Raw genomic sequence first — 14,439 nt, forward strand, 5'->3', positions numbered from 1 at the left:
GAGTGTCACAGCTAAATTCGAGGTGAAACAGATGGTTTAGCATGAATAGTTAACACATTCTGAGAAACCATTCAAGGTGAAGTGGCCTGTTAATACCTCTGCAGTCATAGGCCAAAAAAGGGTTACAGCTTGTTGTAATAAGCCATTAATCTGGTGCCTTTATTAAGGCTATTATTTTTAGTGTCTAGCAAAGTTATGAATTTAAGCTCCCATTGTGGGTGCAGGGAGAGATGTGTAAAGTGCCATTTTTTCTGTTAATGTACAAGTTTATTTTTCTATGTAACCAATAAAAGAATATTTTCTTTTGTATGATGTGTTACAGGCAGAAGGTTCCTCGACTGCCTCTTCAGGAAGCCAGGCAGCCGAAGTCAAAGGGAATCAAGCCAGTAGTCCACAAATCCCATGTCTGTTGTCAATGCCCACCAGGAACCATATGGATATTACCACCCCTCCATTGCCTCCTGTAGCACCTGAAGTATTAAGAGTGGCAGAACACAGGCACAAGAAGGGATTAATGTATCCCTACATCTTTCATGTCCTAACGAAGGTATGACTCTAAAATTCATGTATCGTGAAACAGTGATTCTGTAAAAGTATCCATACCTAAACACCTGACCAGACAGTATCATTGGGTGATGCACACTTGTTCCTGCTTAGATCTAAGCTCTGGCCTATTAGCACTTCTAACAATTGGTGAAAAAGAAGCTCCGACAGTAGCTCTGGGAGTGAATTGCATAACAGGTGTCTGACCCTCATTGTTAAAACTGCTTACTCACAAAATAGCTGATTTTTTCCCCCCTGAATTTTCTCTATTTTTCCCTTTTCTATTTTAAAAAAGTTTGGTGTGTGTGTGGTGCTTCTTGAGGCTTTGGCACCTCTGCCAGTCTCTCTCTGACATTATCTGTTTCAGAATCATTTAGATATTTATATTGATGTGATTGTTGTCTGGCTCTCTTGTTCCCCTCACTGTTTCTTTTTCTCTTGGTATATCTGAAGAGAAACAGCCCAGCAGCTTTAAGAAATTCCTCCAGGTGTGGCCATAAAATTTTCATTATGATTGCTATCTTGAATGCCCAGCAAATATATGGCAAGCAGACAGGTCTTAGGGAGATTACTTGAACATCCCTGCTCTGCTCACTAAGTCCAACAGAAATCTCTCTGTTTGCCGTGGAGAGCAAATCTTCCACAGCAATGGAGGAGAGTTCCTCATCTTACTACAAAGAGGCTGTGTCAATGCCAGTTGATTCAGTGTAGTTTTAATGGGATTTCCCAAAGCTGTGTGTTTTGCAGCTATCAGAGGTCAGCACTATCTCAGTCATTAGAGCCAGTGGGATGCAATGATGCCTTTGGCACAACTCTTTGGTTTTGCTTAGTATAGATTCAGAGGACAAGATTCAATCCAAACCGCCCTCTAAGTGCAGGCTGAAAAGATCCTACAATGTGATTCTTCTGACCCTGTCTCATCTTCTCATAACTTCTGTTCAAAGCAGCTTAATGCTTCTTGTGGTTCCATCCACCACAGTTGTGGCAGCAATAAGTCCAGTCATTGGATCGTTAAACCATATTATATTATTCTCATTGATATCCTTAAAGCCAGAATGTCATTTAATTTGCAGATGTAAATGCCATGTTCTCTTTGAGGCATGGACAGTCTCTTTGCTATGTTTATACAGTGCCTAGCCCAATGGGGCTGGGATTCCTCTGTGCAATAGCAATATAGATAATATTACTCCTGGGGGGCATTCTGCGCTAAAAAAAATTTAAGTCTGTGCCAAAAAATTAAACATTTTGCACACAATATTAAAAAAATCTGTGTACAATATTTTAAAATTCTGTAAATTTGATTTGTCAAAATAACACTACATAATCACACAGTTTCAATTATTTTGGTAATTTATAATTAAATACCTATCAGCAAGTACGTCTGTAACAATACAGACACAAAAATTCCCCCAGGAGTAGAGAGTTAAAGAAACCCCTATGATACCCCAGTTTCTGTTTCTCTGCCCCTTAGCCCACTCTCACCCCCCAGACAAGCCGCGAAGCTAGACACCTACAACCCCTTCCCCTCCCTGAGCCTCCCTAGTCCAGATACTTGTGCCCCCTTCCCCCCAGAGTCCAGCTGTACCCTCCCCTCTCCTCAAGCCCAGACACCTGCTCCCCCTTTCCTCCTGAGCCCATGGATCCAGAGGGAGAAATAGTTGCATGGAGTTTCCTGTGCACCTTTCCTTTCCTTCCCTCAGGGCATGCTGAGAACTGCAGCTGCCAGGAACCCTCTAGCTCAGTGGTTCCCAAACTTTAACAGCCCTCGAACCCCTTTCACTAAATTGTGAAATTTTGTGAACCCCCTCCTAAAAATGAATATTTCCAGGGATTTAAGTTTAAATGTACTCCACACTCTGTGGGACTCCTGCTTTTGGACCCCATTGACCGCCCCAGTCAACTGAGCTCCACTGAGCTTGGGCTGCAGGTCCCGCTGACCACCGGGGCTAGGGCTGCTGGCCCCAACTGCCCTGTCCCACTCTCCCTGGGGCTTGGGCAGCCAGCCCCATGCAGAGCGCCGGGGTTTGGGCTGCCGGCTCCCCCACTAACGGGGGCAGGGCTCGAGCTGCCGGCCCCAAATGGCCAGTCCTGCTCTCCTTGGGGCTCGGGCAGCCAGCCCCACGCAGAGCGCCGGAGTTTGAGCTGCTGGCTCCCCTGCTAATGGGAGCAGGGCTCGGGCTGCCGGCCCCAACTGCCCTTCCATGCTCTCCCTGGGACTTGGGCGGTATGCCCTGCAAACGGGTCCTGCTGCCTCCAATGCCTGGGGTCCTCTGGCTGCCATTAGTGAAATTTTTCTGGCGAACCCCTGTAACGTTCTGCTTTGGGAACCACTGCTCTATCTCCCTCTCCCTACCCCCAGCAGTGACTTCTGTGTGCTAGCTGGGTTCTGCTGGGCCCAGGGGCCCCTAGTGGTGGCTGGCAGCACTGCAGCCCATTTCCGTGCAGGAAAGGAAATTCTATGTGCACAGTGTTAATTTCTGCAAAACTCTGCATTGTGCAGTGGCACCGAATTCCCCCAGTAATAATAATATATTGACTGATGACATTATTTATTCTACAGTTACTTCATTTGAGGCTTTTGATGTCTGTGATTTTGTACTTTTGATGCACTTTTTGTTAGTTTTTGGCCTGACACAATTGCAACAGCTCTTGTTGTCTGGATGAGTGATTTGCAGGACTCCCCTGATACATTCTAAATCTCCGTATAGGGAGAGGGAAAAAAGCAGCTACCTGCTTCCTGCCCAGATCTCCCACAGTGATACTTCTTGTTAATCAGGATGTCTGAGACCATCTCCTTGAAGAATTTGCAAAGGGTTCTTTATTCTTCAAGTGCTTGCACATGTCTGTTCCAATGTAGGTGTGTGCATGCGCTGAGCACAGTTGCTGGAATTTTTCTCCCCAGCAGTATCCGTTGGATCAGCTCCAGCACCTTCTGGTGCCATATTCTCATAGCGCCGGTATAAAGGGCCCTGCTGACCCCACTCCCCCTTCAGTTCCTTCTTACCACCCATGTTGGAACCCTTCATTGCTCAAACAGTTCATCTCCTAGTGGTTTTCTGCAGTTTTTAGTGTAAATAGTTGTTGTAGTTTAGTACTTAGGAATTAGTTATTGAGTAGTTTTTTAGTAGTTTTTAGTCCTTAGGTAGTTTCAGACGCCTCCAAGCTTAGTTAGCGGGGTTGTCCGCTTCCTTGGTGCTGGGGCATGCTTCAGTTGCCAGGTTTCTAGCCGTGCACCTCATGTAGTAAGTCTATGCCTTTGAGCAACCCACATTTGAGCTGTCTCAAGTGCTTGGGGGATGCTCATAGGAAAGATTGCTGCCAAATCTGCAGGGACTTTAGACCCCAAATCAAGAAGGACTGAGTTGCATGACTGAAGGTCCTCCCCATGAGGGCAACCTTAAGACTTGTATTCTGCACCAAGCACCTCAGCCTCGGTACAGAGCACTCCCCCAGCAGCTTGTGACTCTTGGCACTGATCCTCTTTTCTTGTTGCTTGTGGTGCTTCTTCTTTGGCACCAGGGAAGAGCCGGTCCCTGGTGCCAAAAGTAAAAGGGGAGAGAGAGAGAACGAGACCAGTGTTGGGCTGCTCTTCAGCCATGGCACCACATCATCAGGTGCCTGCAACTCTGGTGCTGCTGCAAGCTCCTCTCACACTTGCAAAGAAGCCGCATCCTTAAGTCTGACAGTGTTCCAGTCAGTTTGTGGTGACGTCGACCCCCAAGGCTTTTGCAGCAGCCAGGGACCTTCTCACCCTACTGGTACTGGTGGCCCCAAAGGGTCAAGATTCGGCACAGCTGGTGCCACCGAGCGCAGGGTATTATCAGAAGGACTTCGCCCAGTGCCGAGGCTGCCATCTAGGGGAAAACCCTTGTTGACAGCCTCAAGATCTAACCTCGCTGACCTTCTCCAGTACTAAGAGGTATGGCACCCCCCTGGTCTCTGCATTACAGCTTGTTGTTCTCAGAGGTGGGATCGTATTCCCCTCATCAGCACAGGTGACCTTGCTGCTCCCCTAAGCCGTTTCCATTCCACCACAGCCCCAAGTTCAGTGGTACCTCCAAATGTTTGGCCACTGGGGACCGGCAGCTATGCAGTGGCCCTTTTGGAACCCTTTCATGTTTTCCCCCACCACAGGGCACTCCCTCCCTCCCTCAAGGTGCTCATATTCCATTGTCTTGGACGCTAGGGCACTCCCAGTACTGCACCGAGAGACTCTGGTACCGAGCATGGCACCAAGCCTCAAAAGGAAGCCCTGCAGGCTCTTGTGCATGCTGGTAAACCAACAGAGGCGGCTCAGCCTGTTTTTAGATGTCTCATCCTCCTTTCTGGACAAGGCTATATTGACACTAAGTGTCTCCCCGCCAGAAGACTACCACAAGGCATACCAGGACTTGTTAAAGTGTGTAGCCTCAAACTTGGGGTTCCAAGTGGAAATGGTCAAGGAGGCAATACATAATCTTAGACTGCCCTTCTAGCACTACCACTACCCCTACATGAAGCCATCATGGCTCTGATCAAGGCCCTATTGCACACCCTTGCCTCTCTCCCTCCTGACAGCAAAGTGCACAGAGCAAAAATATTTTGTACTGGACAAAGAATACAAATTCATTTTCTCACACCCTTTCCTGGGATCCCTGGGTATAGCGGCCGCCAACAAAAGGGATCGCCAAACATAGGCAAGTTCTACGCCCAAGGCAAAGGACCCAAAGAAATTGGACTTGTTCAGTCGGAAGGCATATTCCACAGGGGGCCTACAGCTCCGCATAGCAAACCAGCAAGCTTTGCTGGGTTGCTGTGATTTTAATATGTGGGAGTCTGTCAGAATTCAAGGACCTGCTCTCTCAGGACTCTAGATAGGAGTTTTCTTCCCTAGTTGAGTAGGGGAAACTGTGGCAGGTGCCTCCCCTTGGGACCATTGATTCCACGACCAGATCAATGGTTACAGCGGTAACAACGCATTGGAGCTCATGCTTGCAGTCCTCTGGGCTATCCCATGCGGTGCAGCAAACTATGCGGGACCTCCCATTTGAAGGATCATCGTTCTTTTCAGAGCGAACAGATGTTGGGCTACACAGTCTTAAGGACTTGAAGGCAGCCTTGAAATCCCTGGGACTCTATGTAGCAGCAGGGTCAAGGAAACAGTACAGCACACAGCAGATGGACCATTACTTTTCTTGGCCACTCAGACAGGATCAGCTGAGGAGAAAGAGCAGGGGGTTCAGGTGCAGATTTGTTTCCCCATCTTCCTCAGCAAGTCCTGCGCAGTCCAGTCCCAGACACTTGGGATCTTCAAAGTGCTCATTTTGACAAGATGCTTGAGGTCAGCATTGCAATCCCCTTGATATAGGATCCAGGTACCCCCTTGTTCTCCAACTGCCTTTCCCGCTAGCTTGATGTCTGGACTCCGATCACTTCAGACGGTTGGGTTCTCAGCACAATAAAACTGGGTTAAACCACCCAGTTTCTGTCTACTTCCCCTTCCCACCTCCTTCCCCCTCCCTCTTCAGGGACACTTCTCAGGAACATCTGTTGAAGCAAGAAGTCCAATCCCTCCTTCGGGTGTGAGCCGTGGAAGAGATTCCGTTTCACCTAAGAGGAAAGGGGTTCTATTCCCGCTAATTCTGAAAGCCAAAGGTGATCTCAGACTCATTTTAGACACTGTCGTCTCAACTGCTATCTCCAGAACTTAACGTTTCGTATGGTTTCCTTGGCTTCTGTCATTCCCTCACTGGATCCAGGGGACTAATATGCTGCTCTCAGTCTAAAGGACACTTACTTCTACAATTTGATTTTTCCATGGCCACAGACATTTTCTAAGATTTGTAGTGAACCAAGCTCACTACGAGTTTGTGGCGATTCCATTCGGCCTGTTAGCTGCCCCACAAGTCTTCACCAAATGCATGGCAGTAGTAGCAGCCTCTCTTAGAAGAAAGGAAGTCCATGTATTTCCATACCTCGACGACTAGCTAGTCAAGGGCTGATCTACAGCTCAAGTGGAAGCGGACATCAGTCTCATTCAATTGACTCCATCCCCCTTCCCTCCGTCGCTCACTCTCCCTCACCCTCGCTTGCTCATTTTCACCAGGCTGGGACAGGGGTTTGGGGTGTGAGGGGGGTGAGGGCTCTAGCTGGGGGTGTTTGCCCTGGGGTGGGGCCAGAGATGAGGGGTTTGGGGTGCAGGAGAGGGCTCCGGGCTGGAGCAGGGGGTTGGGGTGCGGGAGGGGGTGAGGGGTTCAGGATGCGAGAAGGGGATCTGGGCTGGGGTAGGGAGTTGGGGCGTGGGAGAAGGTTTGGGGTGCGAGCTCCGGATGGCACTTATCTCAGGCGGCTCCCGGGAAGCAGCAACATCTCCGTCTGGTTCCTAAGTGGAGGTGCGACCACGTGGCTCTGGGTACTGCCCACACCTGCAGGTGCCACTCCCTCAGCTCCCATTGGCCATGGCTCCTGGCAAATGGGAACTGCTGAACTGCGGGCGGGGCAGCGCGCAAACCCCGTGACACTTCATTCACCTAGAGCCAAAGGGAGATGCCGGCAGCTTCCCAGGAGTTGCGTGGAGCCAGGTAGAGAGCCGATCTGCACCGCCAACTGGATTTTTAGCATCCTGGTCAGCCGTACTGACTGAAGCCACCAGGGTCCCTTTATGACAGGGCGTTCCGGTTGAAAAACCAGACAGCTAGCAACTCTAGTCATCCTGCGTCTCCCTGGGGTACACTGCAAGCGGCAGTCCCAGCAATTCATCAGCATCGGGCATGTCACACAGTCCTGGTACCTAACGGTCTCCTTGGCCATAGTCTTCCGCAGGTTCCAGTTCCAGCAGAGTTCTGGAAGCATCTGCTTCGGTTGGCAGCTCCTGCTCAACTGAGCTGCAGGGCCCGCTTCTTATACTTCCTGTTTCTGTCCTGCCCTTCTGCATCCAGTGTGGTGGACTAGGCCTTCTGGGTTCTACCCACCAAGGGGCATCTGGCTGTCCCTCACTGTCAGTCTCTGAGGAAAGCCACGCCCCTTTGCTACACTGCCCCATTTCTAAAGGCTTGATTTCCCAACAGAGTAGATACTGAAAATCAGTTTTACAAAAATGTGCATCATGCTCTAATGTTTGAATGGGGGGCTGGAGAATATTATGTAAACTTGCCTTTCCCCCACACAATAAATATAAAGCATACAAGTAAAACCTAATATGGTAAAAGCTGCATTATCTGGCACTTTACCAACCAGAAAGCTCTATAAACTGGCATTTCTGATCTTCATTGAAAGTCCAGTTTATAGTCCAGTTGGCATGGGGCCGGTAGGCTCTGTGCATGGCTCCCTCAAAACGGCGACATGTCCCTGCTGCTCCTAGGTGGACGAATGGCCATGTGGGGTTCGGTGTGTGGGAGGGGGTGAGGGGCTGGGGATTGGTGCGTGGGAGGTGGTGCAGGGCGTGGGCTCTGGGAGGGAGATTGGGTGTGGGAGGGGGCTTGAGGCAGGGGATTGGGGTGTGGGAAGGGTTTTGGGGTACCGGATCCGGGCAGCTCCCCACAGGCAGAGACCTGTCCCTGCTGCTCCTAGGCAGAGGTGTGGCTAGGTGGCTCTGCGTGCTGCCCCCACCCCAAGTGCTGGCTCCACAGCTCCCATTGGCTGGGAACTGCAGCCAGTGGGAGCTGCAGGGGCGGTGCATGTGGACAGAAGCAGTGCGCAGAGCCACCTAGCCGCACCTCCCACTAGGAGGAACAGGTCACCACTTCTGGGGAGCCACCCAAGGTGAGCACTGCCCAGATCCAGCACCCCCTCCCGCACCCCAACCCCTTACCCTAAGCCCACTTTCACACCCAAACTCCCAGAGCCCATACCCAGCACTCCCTCCTGCACCCAAATCCTTCCCCCCCTTAGTTAACTGAAATTTTTCACTTACTGGCACCCCCCATTCCCCTAACATGCCGGATAAAAAAGCTTTTACTGTACTTGACTTGCACACACACATGCTTAGCATTGACTTTTTTTTTTTTTTTTGAAATTCACAGAGGACTTGTGGTTAACCACATTGCATATCAAAAACTAAAACTGTATACATTTCTCTTATCTTGTGAGCATGGATCCTAGAAATCCATTTGCTGTGGAAAAATGCAGAATATGCATTTTTATAGAGAATTTTTAGGTTTTACATTTGTATACCTTTGTATCCCTTAATTTAAGAAGGGGTGGGGAGGTTGTGTGATCAGCCCTGGATGGCTGTTGATTTGGTTAATATGGAGAGCCGGATAACGGAGGCTTGGATAAACGGGGTTCTACTGTATATCAATAAAACATTGTGTTCATCTGATATTACATATATTATGACTAGGGAAACTGAAGTTCAACGTTTCATTTTAATTGCAGAAAACTGGATTTTTTTTTTTTGAGAATGGGGGGGGGATTATCATGGTAAACTAGGATTCCTGCTTGTGAGTTTGACTCCGTTTCTAAATTTATATGAACAATGCACAATGAAGTTCGAACACAAATCTCTGTGCTGACTTCAGGTATTTAATATATATGTGTGTTAATTTGGATTTTAACTACTTGGTAGCAAAATATCTCCCATCTAAAGCTTTGAACGCCCTTGATAATCTTTTAAAAATACACTAAACAAACCTATTAATTACCCTGGCAACAACATAAATATAACAATTTCTATGAGTCTACCAAAATTGGCAAATCAGACACTTAATTTTGAGCTTCCAAATTTTCTGTTAACCTTTGCATAGCTTATTTTTTGTCATGGAGCTCTGTTTTTTCAAATATTTGTTTAGCAATGTATTTCAGTACAAAAATGGACATTAATGCAGTGTAATAATTGAGAATTGAAATGTGTAAGTGTACCTGCATCAGAGTTTAGTTTTGTATTTCATTGTGTTTCAATTCTCAACCATAACATACACTTTTGATACATGTTTTCTCCATTTAATTTCCTTATCCGTAAAAGGAAAACACAGAAGCGAAGGTGGGTGGGACAAATGTCTGATTAATTTCTTTATGCAAATAGTCAAATGCTATATTTGCTGTTGTTGTTTAAACGTACTATGTGAATATGTGATCATAGAATGCAGAAAAGTATCCAAGCAATTAAATATCAAAAGAAGACTTATCCTAAATCAGGGGCGGCCAACCTGAGCCTGAGAGGGAACCAGAATTTACCAATGTACGTTGCCAAAGAGCCACACTAATATGTCAGCAGCTCCCCATCAGCTCCCCCCACTCCAACCTGCAGCGCCTCCTGCCCGCCGGCAGCCCCACCAATCTGTGCCTCCGGCTCCATCCCCATGCCTTCTGCCCGCCGCAGTCAGCTGTTATGCAGTGCGCAGGAGGCTCTGGTGGGGAGAGTGAGGGCACAGCAGGCTCAGGGGAAGGGGTGGAGTGGGGGCAGGACAGGGGGTTGAGCACTGAGCACTCCCTGGCACATTGGAAAGTTAGCATCTATAGCTCCAGTCCCGTAGTCGGTGCCTATGCAAGGAGCTGCATATTAACTTATGAAGAGCCGCATGCAGCTTCGGAGCCACAGGTTGGCCACCCCGTCCTAAATGGTGAGGAATCTGTTCCAGCAATAAATAAACTTAGGGACTCCTGCATGAATACAGTAGGGCAATCAATTTTTAAAGACTGATCTTTTTTTTCAGTGAATAGAAATGCTATTTGACATCTGTAGGCAGGGTCCAATGTATTATATAGATTCATAGATACTAAGGTCAGAAGGGACCATTCTGATCATCTAGTTCAACCTCCTGCACAACGCAGGCCACAGAATCTCACCCAACCCACTCCTACAAAAAACTTCACCTATGTCTGATTACATTGTCATGTAAATTGTTACATAATTGTGGGTTATTTTTAAATGGCCACATAATTGTTTTCCAGAATCTAAAGCTTTCATTTGTCTCTAGCCCTCATGTTTATGGGGAAACCTTACACTCAGTTTGTTTTTAACTGATGCAATGTTTTCTGAGTTTGCCAAGAGCCTAAAACAAAGGTCTGAGAGGTATGAACTTCATTGTTCCTCTCTTGGGTGTGAACACTGAAGTCTGCTGACAGTTTAAATTACCATTTTATCAGAAACAGTTAACTAATACGCTTATTTGTCATTGCTGGATGGTAGTGGCAAATATTGGGGAAGGATGCAGTGGAGCAGCTAGTTGCTACCAAGGATTATTACTTTCTCACTTCCAAAATTAAAAACACCTCTGCCCTTCCCCTAAATGGAGGGGAGGATACACAGTTCATCCCCTTCCAAGTACCTAAAGCCTTGACTACTTTCTGGGTATCAAACACAACTTCCATACCTTCCTGGATACCAAAAGCCTCAATGACCCCCTCCCGAGCTTCCAAAAATCTGCATTTCCCTGCCAATTTCTACGTCAGTACAACATTCTGCAGCAAACTGAAAACCTAAAATCTGAGAGGAAGGGGACTGATGTAACAGTATTGTGTCATGTTGGCTACCTTCCCATGTGACTTCAGAGCTGTTGCTGCTGCTTGGAATACAGCTTGTAAGGAATTTAATTCAAAAGAAAAAGACAAAGTTTTAATTGTGGGTAAAGTACATGAGTGTATAAACAAAATATTGAATACTTGTACTCATTGATGTGTTTGTATAATATGTAATACTATAGGGAAAATTGGGATTTTAATATCTTAAATTGAGACTCTGCGGGGAAAGGTAAGTTAGTAGTGAATGCTTTTAATTTTCCTAAGAGGCCTATTTAAAATAAAAAAGTGGGGAGGGTACAGGTAGGTTGACCCTGCTGGAATCTTACTAGGGACATATACTACTCTTGATCCACTTGTGCAGTTCACATTGGTATTGGTGGCATTTCTGTGTGTACGTGATAGACAATAGTCTATGACCCTACAGAAATTATTGGAGCAGACTTTGTCAGAATAGAATAGGAATAAGGAATAGTTAAGATTTAAAATTAACAGATAGAAAGTAATATTAGTTGTTTGCCTAGTAATTCTTAATTGTCCATTTAATTTTAAGTGGTCTCTTACTGCATGTTTGAATCCCTTATGCCTAACAGTTTGTCCCAGCTTAGACACTCTGGTTACATTCCCCAGACCTGAAGAGCTCTGTGAAGCTTGAAAGCTTGTACCTTCCACCAGCAGAAGTTGGTAATAAGATATTACCTCATCTACCATGTCTCTCTCAGTAAAACTAAACTCAATCAGCCTTTAAAGCCATGGGGGTGGTATAATTTGTGGTAAGCAGAGAGAAGTTTGCAGTTGAACCTATGTCAAAACATAAATTTAGCAAAGTAGATTTTAAATGTAACTTATGTTTGTCCTTTTAGAAGGGAGGGGTAACTTTTGTGGTTGAAAAGGTTTATAGAAGCTTATTTGATAAGTTATGTCCTTATTATTTTCCCCATAAATTTAACACAGTCTAGTGATCTTCATCCTTCTGTATGTTCAGTACAGTTTCCCTAATTTCAAAATCTGAAGACAAGATAACATATATGGGCTAATTTAAGATGTTGCCTTGTGTAAACCCTCAAAAAATCACACCACTGTCCTTGAAATGGAAGACAAGACTGATTTTTCTAATTCCAGGTGTTCAAACGCTTATTGATACGGTATATTTATGAATAGGGATGTATGACTCTTTGATTTAAATACAAATCCAGACATCTTAAAATATGAATGAATCAAACATTGATCTATAGACCAGAGTAAGTCTGAATCTCCACAGTCCAAGGACATTTCCGCTGATACGTGGACCTAAAGTAGTATAACTCGGGTGTTCCTCAGCCTAACTTCTGCTTGTATTGCTAGTAAATTTACAGATGAGCCTTTGTGACACTGGAATGTTTTGACAGCAAGCACACAGGCACTACTATTTTGATAATTTAAAAAATACACTAAAGGCATTGTAGATGGCCAAAAATGGCAGCCTTGTTCATTATGGAAACACTGTTAACATTAAAACAAAAACAAAAAAAGCCTTCAGCATTTGTAATATTTATAGGATGAGCTGTTTGTACACACCCTGTAGCTGTGCATTCATGATGATGATTTATTGAAAACTGATCAGTACAAGTTTGGTGGTTGCATTACACCCTCCAAAATCTATGACAAACAGAAGGATATAGGATTGTCTATAGATTGTTTGTTCAGGATATGGTCAGAAAATAGAAACCTGCCTTGATTGGAAAAGTACTCACCTTGTAATTCTCTGAAGATCTCAGCAGCATTTGTCATGTAGAAAACTCCCCAAGTTCTTACGATTTTTAGCCTCAAAAAGCATGTATAATCTGGCATGTGTTCTCTGCCCTACTCAGCATGGTCTAAAATAAATATTTCAGAGGTTCCAGAACATTCTCCCCATATCTTTTAAGAGCAGGAAGCAAGAGCTCTGCCCTAACCTTCTAATTACACAAAGATTGCAAAAAATATTTCTTCAAAGTGACCAACATTAAAGCTCAGAAAGGGGCAAATGAGTAAGCACTCATACAGAGGGTAAACATATTCCTTTCTATTAAAAAACCACCAAACTCTTGAGAGGAGGCATATGGGTGAGTGTCCAGTAAGATACAATCCTCAAAAAATCAGAATTACAAACAGTGGAGAAAAGAGCATATTCTAGAAAACATCAGATATGACCACTTCATGGCTCGTAGGATGCATCTCAAGAAATGAATATACTTAATGATTCTCTAGCTTCACACTAATCAGGTCATTCTAATATGTAGTCAGACAGCCACACAGATGTGATCTTTTTGAGGGAACCTTGATTAGGGCACTGATGTCAAATGAAACTAGAAAGTTGAATGAATTTCTTACACTCGCTCATTGAGCAATGACTTTACACAAGAGAAAGTATTGAGATATCTGGTATACAGTGGCTCAAAATGGGCAGGCATTTTTTAATCTGCTTATTACTCCACAAAGACTCCAAGCCATGGGGGCCTTTAATAGGGAGTTGAAGTGTCAAACCCTCTAAAAAGCCTGACCTCAAAAGGTTGGAGAGACATTGATCTACATTTGTGTTCTCCAAGAGCCCCCGAATGCATCTACGGTAGGAAGAGGTTAGTGATAGACTGAGACAATTAGAGTAAAGAAAATAGTCCATGTCTAGGTTAATAAGTGATACATCTGGGCCCATTTGTACCTCATTAGAAAATTGCTATAAAAATTCTTCCAGGTTAGGGCTTGTAGAAAACAGTCAGGTTGAACCACTTGCATAAAGACACTATGCTTGCAGAGTTCTGCCCTGTCAAGAGCCATATTTAAACGGGGGGAGAACAGATACCAACATTATGACATCCTTGTAAGATAGATAGTATTTCTCTCCCACATTACAGTGATCAGATTGAGAAAGAGTTAAGCAACCTGCCCCAAGCCAGTATAACCAGGGAGTAGAGTTGTGATAAGTCAGACAGTCCTGGCCCTCAACCCTGTACTCAATGCTGCTCTTTCCCAACAGTTTTTATCTGCAAGAAGCGCTAAACTTATGTAATTGTATAATCCTTTTTCATAGTGAACACAAAAGTAAGCTATGCACTTTATTTTTATTTTAAAATTGTTGTATATTCACCTTATGTATCTTTTCAGTTTATACAGCATTTTAAATTAAATTGTTCACTTAGTGCTTAGTAGTCAAAAATTAGTACAAGCCATGCAAGACATTAAAATGGATAGCTAAATAGCTTTTCTTAAGGCATATTTTAATTACAAATGTACTTCTAAATTTATAAAGCAGTTTTTACCGATTTTCAAAATATTGTCATATCTGACTTTTCCTATTAAGTCTTTGAATGCAATTTGACTAGTATTTGGGATCCATTTAAAAAAAAAAAGCAGATTCATCATATCGCTAATTGTTTCTTTACTGGTAAAATGCTCAATTCTGAATATTTTTGCTATATTAATATATCTTGGCTATTTAAA

At 44.9% G+C, this 14,439-nt stretch overlaps 1 protein-coding gene across 2 annotated transcripts in view; it reads left to right on the forward strand.

Moving 5' to 3' along the window:
- FAM120A (family with sequence similarity 120A) overlaps nt 1-14,439 on the forward strand; it is a 127,628-nt gene that overhangs the window by 59,935 nt on the left and 53,254 nt on the right. For both annotated transcript variants that reach the window (XM_038408679.2, XM_043519915.1), the window contains exon 9: nt 323-547. In XM_038408679.2, the coding sequence (XP_038264607.1) occupies nt 323-547 (225 nt within the window). The remainder of the gene's footprint in view (nt 1-322; nt 548-14,439) is intronic.

This window comes from Dermochelys coriacea, chromosome 7 (assembly GCF_009764565.3).
Source record: "Dermochelys coriacea isolate rDerCor1 chromosome 7, rDerCor1.pri.v4, whole genome shotgun sequence".
Classification (NCBI taxonomy): Eukaryota; Metazoa; Chordata; order Testudines; family Dermochelyidae; genus Dermochelys; species Dermochelys coriacea.